This window comes from Hemibagrus wyckioides, linkage group LG22, assembly GCF_019097595.1.
Source record: "Hemibagrus wyckioides isolate EC202008001 linkage group LG22, SWU_Hwy_1.0, whole genome shotgun sequence".
NCBI classification, from domain to species: domain Eukaryota; kingdom Metazoa; phylum Chordata; class Actinopteri; order Siluriformes; family Bagridae; genus Hemibagrus; species Hemibagrus wyckioides.
The window spans coordinates 13,586,863-13,614,748 of NC_080731.1; the positions used below are offsets into that span (position 1 = coordinate 13,586,863).

General features: G+C 38.3%; 1 protein-coding gene across 2 annotated transcripts in view; it reads right to left on the reverse strand.

Moving 5' to 3' along the window:
* Positions 1-25,960, reverse strand: part of rxrab (retinoid x receptor, alpha b) — a 43,132-nt gene extending 17,172 nt beyond the window's left edge. Inside the window, exons 1-3 of one of the 2 annotated variants that reach the window (XM_058375408.1) lie at positions 25,766-25,959; positions 13,954-14,085; positions 2,209-2,453 (exon numbers count right to left, since the gene is read on the reverse strand). In XM_058375408.1, coding sequence (XP_058231391.1) covers positions 2,209-2,453; positions 13,954-14,085; positions 25,766-25,793 — 405 coding nt within the window. In that variant the 5' untranslated portion in view covers positions 25,794-25,959. Of the gene's footprint in view, positions 1-2,208; positions 2,454-13,953; positions 14,086-25,765 lie in introns of both variants that reach the window. The other variant, XM_058375409.1, reaches the window with a different exon arrangement.
* Positions 25,961-27,886: the final 1,926 nt, after the last annotated feature.

Sequence of the window (27,886 nt, forward strand, 5' to 3'; positions counted from 1 at the left end):
GGTTTGAGATGAGAATGAACCTTTGAGTTTTTTTGCACAATTCATACAGATTTCACTCATATCAACATATCAGTTATTGTTTCACATGTCATGTATTCCCCCCCCCAAATTTTGTCTATGTATATTACTGTGTACAGCCTCCCACTTTATTGTACAGCAGATTGCATTTCATTTCCTTATTATTCTATTTTTGTATTTTATTTTATTTTTAAAATTCCATTTTAAAAATTCCATTTTATTTTTTTTTTTATATGTGGACAGTCATAAAAAAACTTTTAATTACATGTCATACTGTGTATGATTGTGTATGTGACAAAATAAAATTTGAATCTGAAATCGAACCCTGGACGGAACATGAGTCAATTGGGGTCTTGGGGCAATTAAGCACAGCCAATCCATTTACCAGCATGCTTTTTAGGATGGTGGGAGGAATCACAAGGGAAGCCCACGGGGACAAGGGAGAACATGTGAAATGCTACACATAACATAACCCGAGTTCAGGACTAGACCCTGGAGCTGTCAGGAGGTACTGCTACCTGCTGTGCCACCATTTCTCCCTATGAGGATTGCTATGGAAATATTTCTATAAAATTTGTATAAACATTTATCTTTTGAGATGAGTAATGAACAGAGATTTACAGCCGAGGCACTAGAGGTTTGGTCATATATCAACACTGATGGGATTCTCACAGCCCACATCCTCGGATAAAGCAGTGTGAAAAACAAAACAAACCAAGTATTTCAAAACAATGTGGGAATTAATTTGTGGCAAAATGGCGCTATTCATTTTATCCCCTTAATATGTCCAAGTTATCGCCAGGATGTATGCGCAGTGTGTATGTGTGACACGTGGGTCTGGCTAGGTGTTAAAAATGTTTCATTCTGACATACACCACATGGCTGAGCAGCAGGTTTTAACGGGCAGCTCATTTCCCGTCTGCCCGGCCTTTGGTCAGCCCCTTCTGGGCCTCTGTTAAGCACTTTCAGTCTGCCAATAAAGATCACAGCACCCATGTGGCACAATAAGAACACTGATGAGACACCCAGCTCACACATCAAGTGCTCTGATGGTGCTAATGAGTATTAAAGGAGAGAACTGGAGGCTCTGCTAAGAATCCCCCTTTTTTTCTAACTATTCCCAAATGGCAATATCTTATATTTTAATAAGCAGACCCCCTCTAGATTTAGTGGCTAATTTAGAGTTTTCTGAAAGGAAACTTCTGTGGTGAGGCAAGGGTGGAGGGGATGCGGTGTGGGGGGGAAGCACCTCATTGTTTTCATGCCTGCCCAAACATGTTGGAGCTCCATGTGGGGGCAGCACACAGCACTAATGGCTTCCTCTCGTCCCTGCAAGGCCTCCTCTTAATGAGCGAGTGGTTCTGGCAAAGTCCTTTATGATAACTGTGCAACAAGACATGTATTATATGGCTAACCTTGTTATTGTGAAATATAACACAGCGGCGCTAAACCTCCAGTTCACATGTGTGAGTTCACGGAAAATATCTCACTTCCACTCAACAGCACTCTGTAAAGCTGTAACAGGTTAGGAGACACATTACAAAACAAAGAAAACATCAGAAACATTTAGCTGGTTGTTTATGTAGGTCCTCAACATTTTACAAAATCTATCCAGGCTGTGTGCTGTTTATTCACCCACTGGCACAACCCAAAGAATGACTTAATTAAAGTGGCATGCAATTATTATTTATGTTAATGATCCATATATTTGCCTTCAGACGATGCAAAGTTAATGCTTCTTGGAAAGCAAACAAAGCTCACAATACGACTAAAAAGTGGAATTACATCATTTGGAAATTTCACTATTTTTTTTTTTTACAGTGTGTCATAAAATCCTTTTCATATTCAGTGGCTTTGCTATTTGACACCAATCCAATAACACCACAAACTTTTATGGGGACTAGTATTTTTCCATGTTAAAACTGTCCATAATAAAGCGTAGATCCAGACTGACTAAAAACATCTGAAATAAATACTAAACTGTTCATGTGAGTGTGTGTGTGTGTGTATAGTCAGTGTTTATTTGATTTATGTCCCAGGTTCCTAACAATGACAATAACGCTTAGTAGAATCAGCACACTCAGTAAAAAAAATCAAACACAAAAAATTTCTGCTGATGAAAGGATTTATCCATCATCCTGATGATAATGATTTATCCATCATCCTACAAAGGACCTAATGCACACTTACTTGTGGACTGAGACTAGGTCCGAAGGCCATACTGGTGCTGGAAGGCCCTGTGATGGAGGGATGGCCCATGGGTGAGCTGATGACAGGAAAGGGTGATGCTAGGCCATTGATAGGTGAGTGAAGCTGACCCGGTGTGGAGCCCATGGAAGACGGGGTGAGCAGAGACGGGTGAAGTGCGTGAGGCCCAACAGCACGGTGACCAGTCGGTGAGCTCAGAGGAGACGAGGAGAGCTGGCCTGATGAGTCTGGGGGAAAGAGGGAAAAAGAGAGAAAATATTGAAAATTAAAAAGGCAAAAGAAGTAACTGTGATATAGCACACAGTAAATACTGTCTAACAGCTGACAGCTTTTGTGATAGACATACATGCTGTTTGAACAAGTGAGAGCATGTTCATTATAAGATCTTATTCTATACGTGTGTTCACATATATTCGAATGTTAAATCATGGTCTTATTGGTTGTGCTGTGGATGCATCATTGGTAATAAACTAGCGCTGCACAATATGGACAAAAAAACCTACTGTATATTGTAGTTATGTTTCTCCATCAATTTGATGGAGTTATCTGTTATGGTTAAAAATCCACCTTCATTAATCTAACCAAATGTATTGTTTTTTTTCTTCAATTTTAGCAAACATATTGATCTACACCAGCTGCATCAAGGGTGCATTAGAAGTGCCTAAAGCTTGAGTCAGCATCACACTGGCCTTGTTTTATGCTTTGTTTCACTTATGCGTGCAAGTAAAAGGTAAACATCATAGATGTCCACTAAAATCATGCTTGTGTAATCATCGTAAAGAATGACAGTAATGATGCTCATGGAGAACCAGACGAATATGCTGTTTGCACACAACTCCACTGTCTCATGCTACAACTACATTTTACTGTGTTGTAATTACATCTAGCTTGATTTCCATCTCCCATATTTCACTGACACAGTGGTACATTTGGAATGAACAGACAGTCTGGTGTCAACTCAAGTGAGATTCATCAAAACTCATCAGAATTTTTTTTTGTAATTTGTACACTATGGACATAGAATAAATTGGTATTCTTTCTTAATTTAAACCATACCAAGCATATTGATTTTGTCATAGTGAACAATAATTGTTGATGACATTATGCAAACTGACACTCTGAATCTGGGGGGTTTAGAGCAAGTACACACTCCATGCTGTAACAGAAACAGCACCTTCTATCCACTTTCAGTTCATGAACAATGCAGCGGCTTTCAAAAGCCTAACACGACTTCTGCAGGACAAAGTGCAGGATAAAGAGACATAGCTGTGTGACTCATTTCTATCCAGCTTGTTGTTATGGTATTATTTATTAATTATTTATTATTTTTATGGATTTCAGATAGTAGCCAGTTAAATGCTATGAACATGGATACAGTAAGCACATTAACATTTAGAAACACTTAGAGACATTTAGAGACACTGAAACGAAAACTTCATCATTTAGTGCAGATTGCTGATGGGGTTTCTGAAGAACACAGTGTTAAGGTCATCGAACATTAATCATCCGATGTCCTCCTAACAAAAAGGGTTACTGCATTTGGTTACATTCTGGACATTCACATTATTAGCTCATTGTAATACATTTGGTGAAAGTTATTCTTGGTGAAAAAGCAGTACAGGAAAGTAAGCTGCTCATTTATCATTATTGACATTTCTACTTCTTCTGTACATTATGTAAAAGGAAAAAAAAAAATCTAAAGTAATATAATGCATACATTGCTTTGAAAGATGTGTCAGTGTACAAATAGTACAGCTTTACAATTGCTTGTCCTTACCTTCTATTTTTGTTAAAACAAGAGTTTTTGCACCATTCAGCTAAAGAGTATAACTGTATAATTAGTAAATAGTATAAATATCATAAGGACTAAATAATATAATAATATACTGTGAAAACTAAATAAAACCAAAAGACATTTTTTGCATTTTTGTCTAGCATTCTGTTTTTGTCTAGTTTTTACAAGAACAAATCATGGTTGTTGTATGGTTTGTAATCAACAGACCTCCCTGTATAGTAATTGGATATTCCACACAAAATGCTGTATGTAATAAGACATCTGAAGTGTGAAGCACAGTAAGAGCCAGCACACACTGTTACATTATACGCTAGTAATGTCAGTTTGGACTTCTACCAGGAGCTGTGGCTGCCAACTGAACACCCCACAGACTGTCTTGCAGCCTTTCAGTGTGTGTGTGTGTGTGTGTGTGTGTCTGTCTGTCTTTCTGTCTGTTTGCACACCACACCAAGCACACGCATTGCTGAAATGTTTCAACAGCTTGACTAAAAGGCCATATTTGCACATTGCACAGTTGCACACGGCGTTTAGTCTTTTTTTTTCTCTCCACAGCATCCTGTGCAGCATGTGGTGATTTTCCAATAGCATGGAAACTCATTAAATCCCAAACTAGCATGGATATCCTTTGGGCCCTCTTGGCCCTCAGCCAACTCTTCACCTCTTCAGGCACACATTACACGTCTCAAGGGCGCAGGTAGCCCCACACAAAAGTGTGCATTCACACAGTCGTTGAATGTAAACAGTCATGCTGCAGAGCTCTGGAACTCCTCTATATCATAAACAACACATGGACAACTCATTAGTCTCCACACACTCCCTATAAAGAGAAACCCCGTCTTATAAGCACAACTTTCCATCTTTTAACATGCTCGCCGAATGGTGGTACAATGGGCTTAAAGAAAGCCATGAAAGTAGAGAATTACATTTTAAGATACCATATAGTGAGCACACTTCAAGGAGCAGTTAACGTTTACGCTTTGTACAGAAACTCTATTTTCTGAGAGATCCTTCTTTTATCCAGAGTGTTCATTACTGCATTGTCACACATCAAAATAGTGGCTTTAAGACACACTGAAACCTGCTGCTCCATTTAACATGACACTATAAATAACATCTCAGATCTGGCTATAGTCAAGCAGGACAGTGTGAGCATCAAGAAGGAAAATGATCTCCCTGTGCTGTACAAACAGAGTGATCTAAACTGAAATGCTGAATAAACACAGTCATGCGAAGTGTTTACTTGATCACTTACAAACGCCTACAGAAAGATAAACAGTGTCCAAACAGGACTGTGCAGAACTGGTACGGATATGCACTCCATTCGTAGAGTCTATTATTGCTTAATTACTGTCAGTGTGAGTTAATAAACCAGTGACAGTGATGCTGTTCAGTGCGATTTAGTGGTACATGGGTGTGTGTGTGGAAACAGAGACAAGATCAAGCAAATGTGTTGCTTCAATAGTGGCCTTTATGGAACACTGGAAAATACATCAACGCTACAGTCTCTGCTACTAATGAGCTGACACTAGTGACCGTATCAACATTTCATAGCAGGGACATTGAGCAAATGAACAGTGTCAACGACAGCTAAGTGATTTTGCATGTATACAATTTATTTCAAAAACAGAGTTGAAATATAATCAAATATAACAGCCACATATTCACACCACAAATAAACATAGACACTTGTGTAGAACCTTGTGGTCTCTCGCTCTCAGGTCCTGAAGGCTGTGTGAGTGCATGATGGGAAGACTCGACTTATTGCAGCATTGCAGATAATGGGCCTTAATCAGAGTGTAAGCTCAGAATGTGTAGTATGTTACTACAGAAAATAACTTTGCTCTGATTACTTTTCTGCCTGAATGTAAACATGAACAAAAAGTAATAAAACAGGATTTTAAAAAGTGTATAAAACCGTTGTTTTGTAGTTGTGTCTGTCAGCAGCATGAAGCTATGTTGGGAAATGAGCTGCTTGTGTTTATCGCCACAAGGCAGGTCAGACAAATAGTTCCACAGAGTACAATAAATACTGCTGTCATACAGCCATCTTTCCCTTTCGTCTTCTTTCCTAGTACACATCAGACTACATGTGCACCTTATGAAGGATAAGCAGCTTGTGACTAGAGAAGATAAACTTATATAATCTTTTCTCCTGCCATGTGAATGCATTTTTCCTACATTCTAGCATTTTGGAGAACACTGAAACACTCTGTTGTACCTGCTAGCATCCATTTTCCCTCGAAACACCACACACAACACTGGGGAAGGCTTCCCTCTTTTTTTTTTTTTACCCCTCATTCTCCCCACTAGGCTCATCACATTCTAGGTATGTGGACCACCGGGTAGCAGACCTGATTGAGGAATTTCCTGATTGAACAGAGAGTGTGATGTACAGAATCATCATGTCCTTCTATAGGTCCTTCATTATAGCCAAATGACTGGCTTTACTTTCTTGTCTGGGGACTGGGATGATGCTATGTCTACCAAAGCATCTTGGATCTAGCAGTTGAGCTACAATGTTCAGGTCTACCCTCAGCAGAATCCAAGTTTCCGGGTCAGCTTCTGTCAACTCACCTGCTGTGACACTCAAAAACGTGTCTGAAAATCATATTTACTGACGGATCTCAATATACAAACCAAAAAAAATAGGACACACATTTGATGGAGTGAATTCTATAGAAGTTCAAACCCAAAAACAAACATACCATAGAAACATTCTCAAAAACAAGAATAAAATCAGATCAGATTTTGAACTGTTCATCTCTTAAACAGCTGCTATCTTTCTAACTGTATACTTGCATCTGTGAGAATTAACTGGATAACACTGCAATGACATTCAATGCAGATAAATGAGAAAAAGAATTTTGTCCAGAAAAATGCTTTTATTTTCCTCCCTGATGTGTTGAACTCAGTGACGTTCTCATTTTTATCTTTGGTTCACACAGAAAGTGAGTCAAGTATCTAAAAAATTGATGATTCTCTTCCCTCCAGTGACTTGTGAGCATCTGGAGCTGACAGAAAGCCTATGGTTGAATGGTCAATGAAGATCTGTTTGCAATAAAAATGACTGTGATCTGGGACACCAGACAGATTTTACTTTGAGTGGACCATCTGATGCAGTCTGAACGAGCAAGCCTGCCTGATAACTCTGATCCTGGAGTGTAAAGAGCAGTGCTCTGGCACAGACTTACAGTAGTTTACCACTACAAAGAAAATGTAATTAAGCTCTTGTCATGCTGGTATATCTATTTCTGTAATCAGTCAAAGCATCTGCATATCTGCAGGAGTTATTTCTGCCATAGGGAACATGCGTTCTCTGGATGTTAACCAGTTGTGAAGGTGTCTATCATGAAAGAGCTTCTAAAAACAGAGTAGTGTCTCAAACACACCTAACACTGTGGTTCTAGAGCAATCCTGTCTACAAAAGAACCGAGTTAATTGAATAAATATTGCTAAGTTAATCAGAGTAAAGTAGCAGTTAAATGTGGAAATACAACAAAGAAACAGTACTTTCATCATATAAACACCTGTATACTGTGCTATCTGACACTTCACACTTGGACACACTTCTCGAGGGATGGACAGATTCTCAAGATAAACAGAGACACCAGCTCAGGCTTCAGCACGAGTGCACAGCTTCGATTGGAGGTTTCTTTATGCAGTATACTGGAATCAACTTTACAGAAATGTGAAAACACCACCGAGACATTGAATCTTTCTCTGTAGTGCTATACATTCATGATTCAGTGCAATCTCTTTGGGGTAAAAAATAGTTGAGCTGAAAAGGATGAAAACATCTCACTGATGTGTGGGTCCTGTGGGAAGGACGACAAGGACAGAGAGTTACAGCTGTTTTATACAGTAACATTAACACTAAAGGACAAAGACAAATAACGACAAGCGACATCTGGAGTTATGTTCAAAGATATAATTCAAGACTGGAGTCTTACAGAAGAAGTTTCTCCTCTTGGTGTTCTGAAAAATCTCTTGCTGGATATTTGTTTGTATTTTTCACAGTCTTCACAGGCTTCTCAACTACTCTATTGACCGCTGAATAAGAGCTACTAGCCAGTCCTACTACACTAATCATGAATTACTTAATGGTACATAAAAATGCCTTTTCTTACAACCAGGTCAACAATATGGTTTAAAGTTACTAGTCAGAATGTTTTTATCCACTCATGGCACTTTCACACCTATTAATGTGACTGGTCGAGAAGTATGCAGGGCTAAAGCGCTTTCATTCATTGGTGAGAAATACAGCATTCTGTGTGCAGAAGTGTGTGCAGATATCACAAAAATCACCAAGTATGTAGAACACAGAGCCAGAACCAAATAAATGTTTTAGACAATTATACAAATAACTAGTATAAAATGTTTTGTGTATCACTTTATGTGTTTATTTTGTCAAGTATTTGAGTCGAATCACTACCTGACTTTTTCTTGGAACCGAACTGAGACCGTCTCACTGGTTGTTTTAGTGATTTCACACACAAGTGTTTTTTAATATATGTAATGCTTTTGTGAATATTTAAACAATGTAGCTTCGGACATTATCAGAATAAACAGCATATTTCGTGTTATCTAGCAGCCAGAATAATTAGCAGCTGACTGGTACAGTGGTTTATAAATTGTCACCCTGCTAGCTGATTCAGATGGCTTTTGAAATGACAGTCATCAGGCTTTTATTTATTTTTCTTGTTCAACAACCAGAGAAAGAAAAAAAACTCCCTATTGACTTTCACGTAACACCTTACAGTCGTTTCATATATTACTCGGTGACACAGAGAGCCTCGATGATGTAATGTGTGCAACTATTTTAAATCCTGCTACACTACGCATGCACACTGAAGCTGTAGTCTCACTATTGGTATGTACTCAGACAACTTACAGAACTAATCAGCTAGTGAGGATGTTAGACTATAATTCCAGAATCAAGACAGAGAAATAAGACAAAACTGAGCATAATATAACACAGTGCAACTGTGCAACACTAATGCTAGCACCACACAATGTTTAAACCCTTCAGAGGTGAACATGGAGATGAACGTGAAGATATCCAGCCTCAAATAAACGGCTTTAGGTGTGATAAGACAGCACCACTGTTCATAGCTGAAATGTCAGCCAAAGACATTCTGCCTTTTTGGTTGAAGGCACAAATAGGATATGCTTCATCATCGGAGACGTTATCAGGACAGGATAAAGACTACGGCTGAATAAAGTCACCCTTCCTGAGGACTGAGCTACTCCCTTACTTTCCACAGTCTATTAATGCACTAAGCAATATACTTTCCAGTTAAAATATATTAGTTACTGCTGATTAGCCTAGGTAAATGAATTTACTGGCTGAAATAACATGGGACTGGGCAGCACACTAGAGCATTCAGTTATTTAGAATTAGTCCACCCTTATGGTATCAGTACATTAAGATATAAACCACCGGATCTTACACAAGTTATTAGGACACAATTGGATATAATCCAATCACAGTGACTGAAAGCTGCATTTTACTTTCTGCCTGTAAATCTATTCAATTTACTGAGAATGAGCTTTTCAAACAGGCAAGTAATGACACGACTGCAAAGAAAACTTATGAGAAATCACAGAACATTTCAGTGTGGCTGTTCATCGAGTGAGATACAATCATTAGACTGGCTTTGAAACCTGATTACTGCTGATAAAAGCCTACATTTGATAGCTTCCCTTAAGCTTCTCTCCTCATACACCTGACAACTGAACGGCTAAAATACTGAAATATTATCAGCATAAACATTAATATTTCATGGTCACTGTGATTATAACAGTTTAAACTAGAGAGGCCAAAGCATGTGGCATCACTCTTTCCACAATCCACAGAAGACATTCATTCTGCATTGAAAGACTAAAAGGAAATGCCAGCAAATTACGTTGTGATTCGACTCCCAGGCATCTGTCACTTGAATTCTACCAAGATGTACCATACGTGAGCTCCACTGTGCTCAATCCAGCCCTTCACACAACTTCAGACTGTTTTATAGAATTGGCGACTGCAATCATCAGGAAAAAATTAGCTCAACGCTAAGCACACGATCCTATTGGCTCTCTGGCCTGTTCGCTCTTTTTGAGGTCAGTCCAGACATTCCATTGGATAATCTTTTCCATTTGCCAGCTCTCTCTGTCTTTCTGTCCCCCTCTCTCTCTCTCTCTCTCTCTCTCTCTCAGAGCAATTACAGGACTGTAGCACAGGGCCCATTTTGTACTACTTTTTTGCTAGCTTTTCTTTGCATTCATGCAGCTTGTTTCATGCTAACTGCTTAATCAGTTTCATGACAGGATGGATAAATGCATGCTAACTGACACACAGTTCTGAATCTTTGATCCCCCAGTAACCCGAATGCTGGAATTTTGTCAGGGCTTTCCAGTAAATCTATTTTTTACAATAATAAAGCAAGGCTGAATTAGTGAACACTCCACATCATAGTCAGGATGAGGGCTCAAACAAGCCATGCTATGTTTGCCCTCTGGAGTGTTGGTTGCTTTTCCCAGCATGATTTGCTTTATTCACAACAAAAGGCTGTATTTGTGGGTGGTTTTATCCACAAAGAAACAGATAATATATCCATTCTTTCACACAACGATGTTTGCTAGTTTATGTGGGAACCTGACTGTATCTAAAAATTATAAACAGTGAGAAAAGGATATAACTCTTCTCCTTCAAATCATAAGATTTCTAGTTAGCTTAAATGATTATAGTGTATGAATGGTTGCAAATAATCAAAGCAAATCAGATTGAGACAGGAAACTGAAGGTCTGCACAAATGTGGTAGAATGTATATGATCTTCCTGAAATGTGCTGGAAAAGCATCCTAGGAAGTTGGCTGAATGTGTGCAAAGGTGTGTAAATCTGTCACCAATGTTCCTTTTCAGAATATGACATACGATTTGATACGTTTGACACTTTTATTTGTTGCTTCATGTTTCTGTATGTGTTACTTCACTGCTACGAAATAATTTTTCTTCTCTATTAGCAAAAACTAGAAATGTCCAAATTTTGTAGTCAGTACAGGCTACAGGGATTTAAAAAGCTCCTAAGCACACTATCTTACACAAGCTAATAGCATTCCAGAACACACACACACACAATCTCATTGTCTCTATCTCTCTGCTGTTTTAATCAGTCTAGGTTGAAGAAATCAGTGCAATAGTTGGGAAAGATAATGGTAGTTAATGCAGTAAAATGTGCTTCTTTAAACATAAAGTTAGCAACTGTTATTCATTCATTTATTCATTCTTGAGAAACATTCATAGTGGATCTGGAACCTATCCTGGAAATGAAGTGGGAATACACACATTTCACAAATTCAGACATTTCAGACTTGCTGGCAAATTAGTACAGCCAGTCCACCATTCACATGTTTTTGTGAGGTGAGTAAAAACATATGGAGACCATGTGAATCAGCACACAGACAGTAACCCAAACTCAGGATCCAGGCAGGGCCACTGGAGCTGTGAGGTGGTTGAAACTCTTAAGACTAAAACCTCTTAAGTATTTGAACACCAAAACCAATTGTTTTGTTTTTGCCATACACTGAAGACATTTGCATTTGAAATCAAAAGTCGATACGTGCAAATTTCAGCCTTAATTTCATAATATTTACTGCTAGACGTGTTAAACAACTTAGAACATAGCACTGTTAGCGGCAGACTACCCAAGCTTTAGGTGAGCAAAAGTATTGGGACAGACTGGCTTAACATATATAACACTTCATATTCGGTGCATATCTCTTGGATGCAATAATTATTTTGAATGCAATGAATGTTTTTCTAGGCTTGTAAACACAGCCTCTTTTGGTTGATGTTTGTTTCAGGGGTTTCTCCCTTCAGTCTCCTCTTCAGGAGGTTAAATGCTGCTCAGTTTGGGTTAAGGTCTCTTGGTTGATTTGATCAATCCAAAACCTTCCACTTTTTCCCCTGATGAAGTCCTTGTCTTGCCATATGTTGCCGCAAGTTCCCCCAGTTATATTGGATGCATTTACCTGTACATTTACAGACAGGATGTTTCTGTAGACTTCTGAATTCATTCTGCTGCTATCATCCATAAAGATTAGAGAGTCCATTCCAGAAGCAGCCATGCAAGCCCAAGCAATGACACTACCTCCATGCTCTTGACCCATAAGCTTGTATGTTTTGAATCATGAGCAGATCCTTTCTTCCTTCACATTTTGACCTTGCCCTCACTTTGGTAGAGTTTAATTTTTGTGGCTTGTCTCTATATTTCTTTGCAAACAGGTTCCTCTGATTCTTACTGCTAATGGTTTGCATCTTGTGAAAATAGCCTCTATATTTCTGCTTTCACTGTTTTCGAACGGTAGATTATGATACCTTCACCCCTACCTAATGGAGGTTGTTCTAATGTCTAAATGTCTTCAGTGTGTAGCAAAATTAAAAGCCTTAATGTTCCTACACTTTTTCAGGGGACTATATATTTAAAACTACTATAATTTGATGATGCCTGCTAACAATCAGATGTGACACTACTGGGCCATAATATTTTACATTTACAGCATTTGGCAAACGCCCTTATCCAAAGCGACTTACATTTATCTCATTTATACAACTGAGCAAGTGAGGGTTAAGGGGCTTGCTCAAGGGCCCAGCAGTAGCAGGTTGGTAGTCTTGGGATTATGGCCACTTATATATATCATCTCTGTCGAAAATGTCTCTGACTGTTGAAGGCACAAGCAGGCTGTTATTAAACTTGGTATGTATAGTGACTGTACATTTGTAAACCTGCTGGATTTGTCTGGACTTGTTTAGGCAACAGTTGGCATGATAATTAGTAGACAGATTTATTAGTGTAACCCTTGGTTTAAGCAGAGTGACTTTTCCATACATATACCACAATAAATTAATTTAACAAAAAATAATAATAACTTAAAAATACAAAAATAAATAAAAATTAAATTAAATAAATTGTGAATATTGTAATGCCAAAGAATATATTCTTTATGAAATTATAAATTCTTTAAGAAATTAAAATGAAATAAAACTTCTACAGATGTAAAGTAATTGACAAAAGTTAATCAGTCAGAATTAACAGTCTCTATTAAAAATGTACTGTGTATTTAAAAAGTGACTTTTTTATTGTTTTTGCCAAAAACTATGAACTAACAAGAACACACTAACAAAGTGTGCTCAGTCAGATTATTCAAATCTTATAACTATAAAATCTTATAACTGTTAATATTTAAAATGGTTACATTTTAGAAAAATGAATGAAGAATGAATAAATTCAATGAATACAAAGGTGTTAATAAGTACTTAATACACCTGCTTTTTTCACTTTACCTTATATATCTTTATATAAAAACCTTATATATATTCATTACAAGCAAAAATGACCACATTATATAGACTTTGAGAATTAATTAGTTACATGACGACAGGATGACCAAAATATCAATAAACCACTTCCATTAAAGAAGAGAAAGGGAAGAGAGAAGAACATGGGCTTTGCTGCAACATGTTTAGAATGGAAGGTTTTCTTTTGTTTTTCTGTTCTCATGCCTACGAAACTGCAGTGACACCATCTAACGCCATTAAAACAGACTTTGAAGGATTTACCCTGTAGCTAGAGGTTGTCTTTCTCATAGATTTATGACAACGAGTAATTGTAATAGCATGCAATGAGTTGTCTCAAGGGAATTATAAATCATGAGTGTTTACAGCAGCTCTAATTACTAAGGAGGCTTCCGTTTAAAATACATAGACTCGTTACTGAAAAAAAGAAACACGGCAGCAGTCAGTACAGTAGGTGTGACACTGAACAGCAGAGCCGGTCTGGTTAGTGGCAAAACACACCAACCTAATCTTTTAGATGTACTTCTGCATACAGGGAAGGTGTTTCTGACTATATGACTGTGTGGGTGTGTGTATGTGTGTGTGTTCTGTACCTGTGGATATCCTGCGATGGTGCAGTGGGCATGTGCCCGTGAAGCAGAAGCAGCCCGAGGGCGAGCTGCCAGCATCGCCCGGCCGGCCCTGCACACAGGGCGGCGCTACTGAGCACGGGCTTTTCAGGAACCCTGGGTGTGTGACACAAGAGGATGCAGGTGAGAGTCACACTCTTCCAAACACAGACAGTCATGCTCAATTTGTACGTGCTCTTCCAATAGCCACACATACAAAACTATAATGAGAAATGATCCAGGAAAGATTCTGCAAAAGAAAAATGTGTGTGTGTGTGTGTATGTGTGTGTGTTTGTGGGTGGCCTTGATTTTTATGGAAGATGTTTCATTTGGAGATGTATTATTTACAAGCTAATGCGATAAGTGTCCCTATCTGCATTTTCCTTTTAAATGGGAATATTCACCGCTTGTAATGTATGCACACACACACACACACACACACACATTGAACAAGCTCTGGAAGCTTCCTTTATGAGCCTCTGGGATGTTTTCCTCTTTTAAAGCTCGTATTTACAAGCCTCACTAGAGGCCTCACTCAGAACAGAATCCTTTATTTCCCGTGTTGCATCTTGTTTCCAGGGCGATCCAACTCAAGGTCAAAGATCAGGACACGGCAATCCAATACATCATGAACGTCATAAAAATCTGTTCTTCTATAGTCACACGATTAAGCCTTTGGAATGAACCTGGGGGGTGGGGGGTGGACCTACCACAACGGCATCAATTATCAGCCGGGCTTGTGATTACACAACATTGTCTAATAGGCTTTTGTTAGCCTCCAAGGCTGTATTAGAGATGAGGGAAGTGAAGGCTCAAGTGACATTACTCATTGTAATTAATTAGATCAGCATGTGGTGTCTTTCAGATGACTTCTGGGTTCTGTAGCTATAATGTAGTTTGTTTATTATGTGAAACTATGCAAGTGAATTATTTGCTCTTCAAACTTTTTCAAGCTTACACAACCTCATACTGACAATGATCCACCTCCTGCGCTGATACTACATAAGCCTAAGTTGCTCTTTAGCTTTGTCTCTGCTTAAACAGGGTAAATTTCCGAGCCAGAAAAAAAGTTAACAAATGCTTAGAAACATTAGGAAGAATAGCAAACAGCAAATCAAAAAGATACTGGAATTAATTACAAGTGGTACCTTTAATGATTTAACTAAGTTAGACATCATTTTAGAGCTAAATGGTCTTTGTGGCAATCTAAATAAACCCATTCAGGCGTGAATCAGTGTGGAGTTTCTCTCTCTCACACACACACACACACACACACATACACACACACACACACCAATACACCCCTTTTCATCAGCTTTCATCATCTTGATAATCTTAATAGGATTTGTGGATTTCCTGGGAATTGTAACTGTGTAAATTGGAATTATGCAGTGCATAACTTTTGTATACATGCTGTAAGAGCAAGAAAGAAAAATGGACGGAAAGACAGAGGGAGAATGAGTAAGGGATGTGGCCGGCGTAAACGTAGGCAGCTTTCACAGATTCTTAAAATAGTTGTAGAACTCAGCCCCCTAACTGTACCCCTACACACTAAAAAACAGACACACAGTTAAGAGTTGAAAAGAGTGGAGTAGGAAAGAGACCCGGCAGAAAAAGAAAGAAAAATGCAAGAAAGCAAGAGAGAAGTAGAAAGAGAGATGAGCAACGGAAAGGAATGGGAGAGGTTACCCTAGACTTAAGAGGAAGTCCTGACCTTGAGTTCAACTTCACAGTCACAGGTCACAGTTCATTCCTCTCACTTTCCCAGTAAACGTCACTCCAGACTCTCTCTCTCTCCCTCTCTCTCAAACACACACACACACACAATGACTCAATAGCTGTCCAGCTAACCAATTAACCAGAATGGTTCCAAGTCATATTTCATAACCGTATTACTTTACTTCAACGCTTGTGACAATTCCTTACAAAAAAAAGTCAAAGTTTTCCAAGTGAACCAAAATAATTCTCCGCTGTCTTGTCACTGATATGGATTTTTGTGGGTGTGCACACAAATTTATTCCCAATGCAGCCAACATACTTTCCAAATTAAATCAGCCTGGAGTCACTGCTCTGCTATAAGCCTGAGGAAGATGAAATACATATTTTTCATATTCCTGCCAGCCCCGATCCAGAGCGCAGATAAAGAAGCAGTATGCAAATCACACAAACTGCAGCAGACATTAAAGTCTGGAGGAAATATGAGGATACTGTCTAAATCCTGCATGAAAGAGAGAGCAAGAGAGAGAGTGAGAGAGATTTACACATCCTCACCTATACTGGAAAAAAGCAGGATTACCGCTCTTGATGCGTATTGATGCTGTCAGTATAACAGCGTTTCCTTTTCCTGTTTCCCCCCAGGCTCAGAGCGAGAGAGATGAATCTTTTTGAGAGATTAATGAATGCTAGATGGAAAACAAAGTCTGGTGGCAATAAACTGATGGTGTTTTCTTCAGAAGGGAAAAATAGAGGGGGGGGATACATAGCGCAATCACATTTTGTAGATTTCTTTGTAGATGTGACAGGATGTTTTCTGTCATCCCTTTAGAAACAAAAACCCACTTTCTTTTTTCATAACTGTATTTTCGTCATCTAAAACTTTCAAACCAAAAAAATCAAATTTGATGATGACGTCCTGTATGTGATTCATAAGAAGCAGATAGCTAATAAACAGTCTCTCTCTCTCTCTCTCTCTCTCTCTCTTTCCTTTATTATTATTATTAGCCTCATTTCTGACACAGAGTTTGCATGAATTAAAATTTCTCCCAGATGCACCTCATTATTCGAGCATCTTAAGTGAGTTGCAAAAGCTGTGCCAGTGACAGTGCATCAGCACTGACCTTCTCCTGGACAAAACAAATGCTATGATGACCTTTTTTCTCTGCATGTCGCATTGATCCACATCAGTTTTCTGAGGTCATAAAAGCTCTGGTGGGATACATGTGACTTAAAACATTCACTGGGAAAAGCGTCAGTAGAAATGGCCCTCGAAGATCTCTCAATTTTCATTGGCCCATTAAACACAACCGAGATCTAATCAAAACAAACTTTTCATTACGTGGGACGTCAAACCCATGATTAAAACTACAGATATCGTTCTGAATCAAAATCAGATAGCCGAGCGGGAACTGTGTAGGCTTTTCACATCATGAAGTACATTTTAGAGAGATCATTTCAACTAATTATCCAGACCTCGAATTATTTATTGTACTCAGGTCATAAAATAACAGACTTCCAGCCCACTGCAATAATTATTATGTTTCTGTTTCGGTACTCATGTATAACCACACAGGAGCTGAATATGAAAGCTTGATGGCTGTATGTTCAACACACACACACACACACACACAGCTCCAGCATCCTGTTCCTCGTCTCCTCATTGTTCTCCTATGACTTCCTACTACGCACATAACATCATTCATACAACACACTCTGCGTTATAAACAGCCATCGAAAACCCATACGCAAACATGAAGCTTAAATTTATCACTGAGTCTGAAGATCTGACCATGTCAGTCACTCGACCAAATTACATTCGGTCTGGGACGTCAACAAAACCAGGGTTTCAAGTGCAGTCATCGAAAACAAGTACTACTACAACAACAACAAACAAACAAACAGCTGAAACAGAGCAACACTATACCTGGGAAAATCAATCCAACAGAAGAAAGAGAATGTAAACGGAATTAGTTACGGCTCTTTACATTGTTTAAATGCCAGCACCACCCCAGAGACACCTCCGTCGATCCATAAAGGAAGCAAAGCCACATAAAGGAACTGTGAGGAATGTGTAGCACAGTTCAGCGGGTGTGTTACTTTCTAACCTCTCAAAAAAGAAATGCACACAGACCCAACTGCAAACAGAAGAAAAGAAAAGAAAAGGAAAACCTGGTGAAGCATGAACACCAGGTCTCTAGCTGATCTACTGTAGCTGTGACATGATATTCTAAAATTATTCTCGCTAACCAGAGATCCAGACATAACACATTTAAGGTTTCTTTTCCACAACCAGCCTCATTCTGATGTAATAAAGCTTCATTATAAAGGGACAAATAAAAAAGATTTTCAAAAGACCAGATGACAAATCAACACCAAGCCACACCAAATCAAGAATCAGCAAGTAGATGATTAAATTACACTATAAAAATTTGATTATCGGTGTAGAAGGGCACTTTTCTCTTTTAAAGCTTTATTTTTCCTCTTTTATAACCCAAGGAGCAGAATGCTTTAAAACCATATGCTGAAAAGTTTGTAATCCTAACAAGACAAGGCAGTTCGCTAATCAGTAACATAGTGGGCTTTTTTTTTGTTTGTTTGTTTGGAGAAAACATGTGACATGTGGCACACACAGTGGGATTCCGCAGGGTTCAAGTCTAAGTACAAGGACATTTATTTAAAGGGAGGCTAAAATGATTATCCAGAATGATTCTTCAGATTGATGGGACTCCAATCTTAAATAAGCTAATGACAGAACATAAAGAAAACAAGTGGGAAAAAAATGGCAGCAGATTTTTACACAAAAATACTAGTCATTATAACCAGTTTATGATTACTTATTATTATTTAGCAACAGTAAACCCCGGCTTCTTTCATTAGCGCTAGATTAAGTGCTATATTGAAATAGTGAGTCCAGAAAATAATAACTCATTATACACAGTGTGGAATAAAAATTGCATTAAATTGCACTGCAGCTGAGAGATCTTATATATATGTATATATATATTTTTTTTTTTGTTTGTTTGTTTGTTTTTAGCCTTTTTTACTTATTAACAGATTAAACAAATCACTACTGTACATGTGCAGTGTGCTCTTTAGCAAATCCTGACTGGTACAGCATAAATAAATAAACAAATAAATAAATAAATAAAAATAATAATATATAATATTTATATATATAATATATATAAATAATATAAATATTTTTGATCACATTAAATTGATTGTAAAAGTTAATGAATCTGTAAAGATGTTATCAGTCACTGTTAAAGCTGTTTCTTAACGTTTTCTCACTTGGGAAAGTCTTCAGGACAGAGATCTTTGCGGTTTCTCAGTACCCTAACAAGCTTTAGGAGAAAAAAAAGGAGATGCTGGTGAGAGGTTAACTGTAAGTGATAATAAAAACTAACTTGTTCCACAGCATTAAACGTAATGTAATAAAATAGGTGATGTTTTTTAATAAATGAAAATTATTATTAAAGAATTTGAGTATATTCATTGAAAACAATCATTGCTAACTCATTTTTAAAGACAACATCCCTGGTCTTTTTTTTGTTGTTGTTGTTGTTATTGTCGTAGTTTCTCCTTTACATTTCAGCTGTTGCTGTAATTTACAACTGAACTCGTATCTGGATCTGTACTCCTGCTCTAGCATTAATTAACCACTGCAGCTGTGTGTTAGCTTCGGGGGGGAAAACAGAGACACATAAACACCCCCCACACATGCACAGGCTTCATGCAAGCAACACATGTCAAGCCAATATCATGACATTCATCAAATGAATGAAACACAGTTTCTTTATAAGGAAACTGCAGTCTCTTGTCTGCCTGTCACATCTATCAAGCGAAACTGTCTAAACAGATTAGATTAGTGGAAAATATTTCTGGCCAATTCCAGCATTATATATCTGACATATGAACTCAGATTGACTTGCAAAGTGTTTCTGTGTCTACACACTGCAAGGCAGATCGGATCATGTGACCACTCAGGAAGGACCTGGGCCACTGTTAAAGCAGTATGATACCCCTGGACATTTAGCAGTTTATTATAAGCACTATGGCTGTCACAGAATCATCACAGAAGTTTTAATGAATGCCTGAAAAATAAACAGAAAAACTGAAGTTTCCTTGTCAATGTGCTTTGTTTTGATTTACGCATTACTGGAGAATTTAGCAATAAAGATGTGGGCGTATGAGCATGTGATTTATTACAAATGATGAATAAAGACTTACGCTGCAATATAAAAGGGATTGTTTTTCCATGGTAAGGACTTTTTTCCTCAGATTGCGCTTCTGTTTTTCGTCTTAGGAAGCACTTTAAATAAATACAAGCTAAGTTGCTATGAATGCATCTCTAAACAGTAATTATATGAACAATAATCTACACTTTTATTGTTTTTTAATGGATGAAAAAGGAGTTTCATTAGCGTTAATGTTCTTTTTTCAACACCCAGTAGAACAACCACACATCCATCATGCATCAGTAAATAGATTATTAGGTTTTTTTTCATTATACAAGATTGCATAGCAGTAAATACAGAATAGTGACACATTCTTCCTTGAACATCTATCTATCTATCTATCTATCTATCTATCTATCTATCTAGCTAGCTAGCTAGCTAGCTATCTATCTATCTATCTGAGGGTGAAATCCTTATACAAACGATACCTTTCCATTCTGTGTAAATCCACTATGGATTACTTTTAAAATAATTGATTAAATTCTAATTCATGTCACACTTTTGGCATTTCATTTGACTTAGGCAGGGGGGCTTGGATGCCTCACACCTTCGGGGTTAGGGGTTCGCTTCCTACCTCCACCCATGCTTTTCAGGTGGAACTCCGGTTACTCCAGGTTTCCTCCCCCTGTCCACAGATATGTGCTGTAAGCTGATTGGCATCTCTAAATTGTCTGCTGGGTGTGAATGGCTGTGTGATTGTGTCCTGTGAAGGGTCAGCACTGTGTCTGGTGCCAGTGCCTTGTGCCCTAACTGCCCTCCAGATTCGCGGTGACCCTGTGTTTGATACGAGCTACAGAACAGGGAAGAAAAATCTGACTTGTATATAAATAAAAGATTGCTGTAGCGAGTGTGATTAATGTTAATATATGAGGTTGTTATTAGTCTAAATGTTCATATATTTATAATGGACTTGGTTGAGTGTTGTGATGTGAGCGCACAGTGCAAAAATCTGCTGAACTTGTAGTGAAATGACAGTTAGTCCGTTTTACAGGTTGTGCTTCTTCTTGGCTGTGATGTGACAGAGTAAAAGAGTGAGCGACCGCAAAATAGGGGAAATGCTTTCCAATTCCTGATTTTCTCATTCACTGGTCATGCCTGATGGTGAACAAAAACCACAATGAAAATCACAGTTTTACTAATATACTCTCACTTTCAAATTACTGCCACTGTTCCATCAGCAATCAAGTGTATGTGAAGACCCCATATAGAGCTAAAAACATAAAGACAGAGATAAAAACAATGCTAGAATATTTGTAATGAAATAAGTGTCATAGCGTAAAGATCACGATGATTAATGATGCTCAGCACCAATTAGGAGAATATACTGCTGTCGATAAGTTTGTGTCGCGATTGTTATTGGCAGTCTGTACCAATTTAAAAAAATGGAACAGATTGCACTCCTATGACAAATAATGCCAAGAATATATAATACACTAGCTCTTTTCTCATGGATGTACTGCAACCAGATAAACAGGAAATTAGATTTAAAGGAGGAAAAAAAAAAGTTGTGACATTCGTTTTTGGTTATTTGTCCTTCAGGGTATTAAAGAACACCAAACATATTAGTCAGTAAACTTGTTTAAATCCTTGTGAAATTTAAGACCGTGATATATACCGATACTGTCATCTTTTATAATCTAATTTTGCTATACATTAATGGCCAGACTCCCCACTACCTCACTGAACATAATAACTGGCTTTGATTGAATTTCTATTAACCAAGATATAATATAATATCCCTGAAACAAGCTCTCAGGAAAGCCTCTTTCTCGTCCTTTTCTAAGACGTGTTTTCAAGCACCATTTCAACAAATCACCCAGAAACACACAACAACATACTTTTCATACTTCTGTACACTGTCATTTATTTGTATTACTCAATCATCCGTGTAAATGTCTATCTTGACAGAGCCATCTTGTCTCTGCAGCTTCGACAGCGGAAAATGTTCCCAGTTTTGGCTCAGTGCCCATGTCTTTAGGGCAGTATGCGAATCACCATTTAACGTTCGCAGCAATCCAAAAAGGTTTTCACATTCTTCTGTATGTCGAGGTATTCTGCCAAAGACAACTGTGTCTGTATAAATTCAACAAAGAGCTGTGACTGCACTTTGAACATGAGCTTCACGTGTAGGCTTAACACAGAGACCCGATAGTTAAAAAAAAACAGAAAAAAAACAAAAACCTTCTGAATTGTAATAATAAACATGACTGTATGACTGAGGCACATTACACCTAGTCTCTTATCACATGACCAGTAGTCTGAGTGGTCCATTATCGTATTTGGGAATTTGTGGATGTGTATAATTCAATGCACTCAGCCTTGAAGATATGCACGGCTTTAAGGATAACGCAATCTCTGACAGATCTTATCTTGACTACTAACTGCCACACTTTCAGCAAGTGACATCATACAACAGAGAGGCAGAAACGTTCACAGGAAACAACCAGAAAGCTTAAATTCTATAGCAGCAAAGATAGGTGGATTAACAGTAAACCTTTAGAGGATATCAAAAAGGTTTTCAGCATATTTCCTGGATGAATTTACATTTGCATACCCTGAAAGCTTTTTCCAAACTCACTTATAGTAGAAATACAATGGCATTTGCTGAAGCAGTCTATAAACTTTTAGGCCAAACGCATATTTTGTGTTTCTACACACATTCTCATTCTTTTCAGTGTATTTTACACAGGTGTTCTCTGGTTTCCTCCAATGTCCATAAACATGCTGGATTTCTAAATTGCACCTGTGTGTGAATGAGTGTATGAATGTGTGTGTGTCTTGAGATGGACTCTTCTGTCTCATCCAGACTCTGCTGTCAGTTGGAGATTTGGGTAAAGTTACATAAGTTACATAAGAATATCTGTATGTTTATTGATGGAGTTTAACACCGTCTCATATTACAGGTACATTTCGAGCCAACAAAATTTTTGTGGTTGTTTAGAACAGGCAGGTGTGTAAAATACTGTCTGTGGTAGCAGTGGAGAGAGATTAGATTACAACATGATGTATTTCTTTATATAAACATGAAAACAACTGTACCGTACGATTATTAGGTAATAACTGGTAAATGTCGTTAGGTCTTTAAGTATAAACCTGGCATAAAACTGCAATGCACTTAAAACCCCCTAAAATAAACTAAATACTGTGGCTTGTACGTTTGCTTGTCCGAAGGTCAAGGTTATATCTTAAAACAACAAGAGAGAATTTAACCTCCTAACTTTGCACCTGATAATTACCCAGCTGCCCTTCTCATTACCATGTCTCCAAAGTAGCCACAGACATATTAGGCCATTACAGTGGCCATGACCCTGCGCGCTCCAGACAAAGCATTAGTGCAGCCTGGATGGTAAAAACAAAATCCTGTTCAGAGTGACCACACACACACACACACACACACAGGGTGTTTACGCTCATAAAATCAGACGGAGCAGATGAGAGCGGCGTGGCACATTCTGTCGCTCTGTCTCAAAGCCAGGCTATAAATGCCAAATCCATTAGCTCAAAGTAAATTAGACAGCAGAGATCAGATATGACTAATCCGCTGTACAGGACAAGTGGAAAGGGGAAGAGTGAAAGAGGCCAGCCCAAAGACAACCTTTTAATAACGTCTTGTGACGGTCATGAATGCAAAACTGGCTCAGAGTTTAGGGACTAAGTATTCTGGGTCACACAGGGATCTGTCTTGACTGTCTTGATCTATAGTGTTGGTTGGCAGGCTGAAGATACAGAACAAGAGCAGGGGAATAACACAGTCCATAGTACAAGGGGCAGCTGAGCTGTTATCAACGAATCGGTACATTCAGTACACAGAGCAAATCATTAACAACGAGGGCTTTTAGGAATATCATAGATAATCATGTGGCTCTTATGTTATATTCAAAAGGCTTCAGGTTCTTGAACAACAGTTTGTGCAAGAGTGAAACAAGACAGAGAGCCTTCTTACCCCCTCCCAAATGTGTGTGTGTGTTTTAACTGTCACTTTAAACTTTCTTAAGTGCAATTTGGCCCTTCTGCACGTCTAGAAAGAAGCCCACGCAGCCTTTGATTCGGAGCCAGACAGTGGCTGGAGGGTGTCTGTGAGATGCTGTCACTTTAAGCAATTAACTTTCCCTTTAAAGGCTCCCTAATAAAACTGACAGCTGCAGACATTCACAAAGGCACCAATCACCTCCTCAGAGCTACTAAACCACATTGCTGTAAACCCAACTGGTCCTGTTTTATTGGGGTGGTCCTGAACACCTCAGGCTGTCCTACAAAGAGAGTCAATGCTTCCCTCTGACACCCGTGGACTTGGGAGTCGCTACTCAAAGCGCAGGGTCACCCTTAAGGCCAAGCGGATGGGAACTTCCTAAGATGTACTTAAGGATATAGTGATTAGTCTTCATTACAGAGATCACAGAGTTTGTTGACAGTAGGTGACTAAGCCCGTGTAGCACATTATTATCGTTCATTCAGAAATCTTGGCATCCTGGACAGGGTACGAGGCAGAAACACACCCTGAATATTATGCCAGTCTATTGTGGTTTATTAATTAGTTGTAAATCTGCAGTGATCAAATAAGCACTGAAACAAAGGAGAATTTACCAAACGAACCATCAAAACCGTCTTTGTTTCGATTAGCGTCTTCTTGGAAATCACACCATCACGTGTATTATTAACCTAAATTCCACTCTGAGGTGTGACAAGGTGTTTTCATTGTTCATCCACAGGACTGGGGGCTTCAGAGGTTCAGAGCTAATATAAGAACATGGTCTGATTATAGACTTTAGAGATTTCTGGCTACGTTCCAAACCACATATACTCCCTACGGCCTATTGTTGAGCATGGAAGTATGTGAGTTGGACACAGCTTCAAAGATTAATAACTTAACCTTTTAAACGGCCTGAAACCGTAGGCGGCACTGGACAGAGATTGCTCGGTCTTTTCTATTAGCTTCACTGCAGTTAGTAAATAATTACTGAATATACATGCTGAACGATGGATAACTGAATAATCATCTGAATGTTTACAGTGTCAAAAGCTCAAACTGGCCATGCAGAGAAATCAGGCAAACCCTCCACTTTGAATGATCGCCCTATAGACGTCCTGAAAACATCTCAAACCACACGCTCCTCATCTCTCACCTGTCCATGTTACATACGGACCAAGCCACCTGTCAGCTCTATTATTTTCACCACTAATTAGGACACTAGTTTAGAAATTAAAGTGTGCCTCGATGAGTTTGTTATCAGTGAAATGTCTTGAGGATCCTCCTCATGATCTGTCAGAAGATTAGACAGTGGATAGATTTAGGAAAGAAGGTGACAGGGACAGATTTGGACAGAAATTTGGTTTTCTAACAAGAACTTAAAGAGCTTCATCTAAAAAAAAAAAAAAAAGTGTTAGTGTACTGTACTGTACCAAGTGTACTACTGAGATGTTGTGAGTTTGGGATGAAACACAGTTGTGAAAGAAGTTATTCCAGCAAGTAGCAACAAACAACCACAACAAAAATACTACACTACTAACAACAACAACAGTACTACTACTACTACTACTACTAATAATAATAGCAATAAGATCATCAATGTATCTCCAAGGTTAACATCACCGTGGGACTGTAACCTGAAACTACCAAAAAGATTTTCAAAGCTAAATGCATCAACTGTAAATCTCTCAGTCTGCATGGAGCTGGACTTCTGTATAAACCTGTATACTGGTTGCACTGGGAGAAGAAGCAAACCAGCAGGCGCAGGCCGATTAAAATCCTCAGCATGATGACTGCTGCCTGGTCCTGCGGAGGGAAATGGAAACCACATCACACACACACACACACACACACACACACAAACGCCAAACTTACCTAGCGACAAGAAAGGTTTGGTTTCCATGTTAGCTCATGCCAGCTGCAGTGCATAAACGACACTCTGGTACTCCGGAGCTTTGGTCGAGTTTCTAATAAAGATCCAGGAGGAATCACAGCAAGTGTGTGTGTGTGCGCGTGTGCGTGTGAACTCCGCTGTCAGCGCGCGCTTTAACGGGACTGAACTGAGCTGTACGGCGCGCGCGGCTCGCAGCTCTGCTCTGTTGCTCACATTGGGGCCCCTCTCAGGGGGGACTCCGAGAGCAATCAGCGCAGGCACAGTGACGCCGAGCAAATCCTACAGTTGGGCTGAATCCACTGACAATGAGTCAATTCAGTTAAGTAAGAAAGTAAACACATTAGGTCATTAAAGCCGCGAAAAGATCACTGATAGCTTCTCATTGTTTTGTTAAGGAGGGTGTCTAAGCATGGGGCAGACTGATAATAGCAAAAAATAAACAAAAGACCATAGTGATTTAAACATGTTACAGATTTTTTTTTTAATGCATTATAAAAATAGGAAAGGAAGTTCATAGCAGTTTTATGATGTTTACAGTTTTGAGCTCACACACACACACACACATCTATCTATCTATCTATCTATCTATCTATCTATCTATCTATCTATCTATCTATCTATTGCTATTGAAGGAGCAAAAATAAATAAAATTTCTTAGTTATAGAACTGTTGTTGATATTCAATATAACTGCACTCTTGTTATTGCTTAATTTTTTCTCCCACTGATTAGCTACATGCTCCACGATACTTATTTCACCTTATTTGACAGCAACATACTGCCAGGGGCACATTTTGCTTTTTAAGGAAAACATATAATCATTTTTACTGGTACAATCAGTGTTGTGCTATTATTTTCAATATTACAGAAATAGCAAATTCTCTCTCTCTCTCTCTCTCTCTCTCTCTCTCTCTCACTCCTTCTCTATCGCTGTGCCAGAAAGTATATGGGAAACTGTTGTATTCTGACATTTGAGTCTCTCATTTGAGTTTTATTATTAGTAGTTATTGAGTAAACAAATGAGGGCTATTTAACAATTCAGTGATGAAAAAATGATGAAATCCATGAAGTAGCCTTTTATTTCATAACCAGTATTGGACAATTAGACATGTGTTATTATTCTACTTTTATGATTACACATGATAGAGTCATCTGTTTATCTTTGCTTACTCTTCCTGGCATACATGCATGTACAGATAGACAGAGTACAGCAAGAGAAAGAATAAAAGAGATTGTAGTGGAGAGAGAGTGACAGGAAGAGAGACAGAGACACAGAGGAGAAAATGGTGAAGAAACCCACTTTATCATAGCAGAATACCAATGAGCCTCAAGCTATGTCTCAATTCAAGATATACTATTTTATGCTCTGCCACATGCGCTCCTCACACCGCTACATGAGATCCTTAATAATGTGTGCACTATAAAACTCAGAGGAGCAATTAATTTCATTCAAGCTGCCATTATCTCATTAATAACCCTGTAATATCTTTGTGTAATTAGGGCAGGATTCTCTTGCCCTCTCCTTGTACATTCTCCTTGTAGATTAGACATTGTGAGAATGTATAATCTATGACTGTATCTGCAGCTTATTATGCATGCAATATAATCGATAATGTGAAACTTGAAAAAAGGGTTTGTATAGTTTGCTTCCCAAGTCTCATCTCTATCAGATTTATTTCTTGCAATAAAATACATAAAGTAAAGGCACAATGTTTTGGTTTGCTTTATAGAAAAAAAATGTCATGTTGATGAAGGTGAGACAACAGAAAGTCCCTATAATTATAATTTTTTAATAATGAAATATGAAGTCAATATCCAAAGACATCGGTGCACACATTAACCACTGATCATATGAAATTATTTGTTATAGTTTTCCAGTGGATTTCATGATATTTTTTAGAACAAAGAAAGTTTCTTCTCAATTTTTTTTTCTCTATCCTTCTGCTTATGTTTTCTGTTTTAAGAAAGACAGTTGATAAAAACTCTCTGTGCTGTCTATTCAGAGACAATGAATTGAGACAATGTCCATTGTTAAAAGCGCTATACAAATAAATTGAATTGAATTGAAGTGAAATGAATTATTCACTTAAATATTTCCACTATA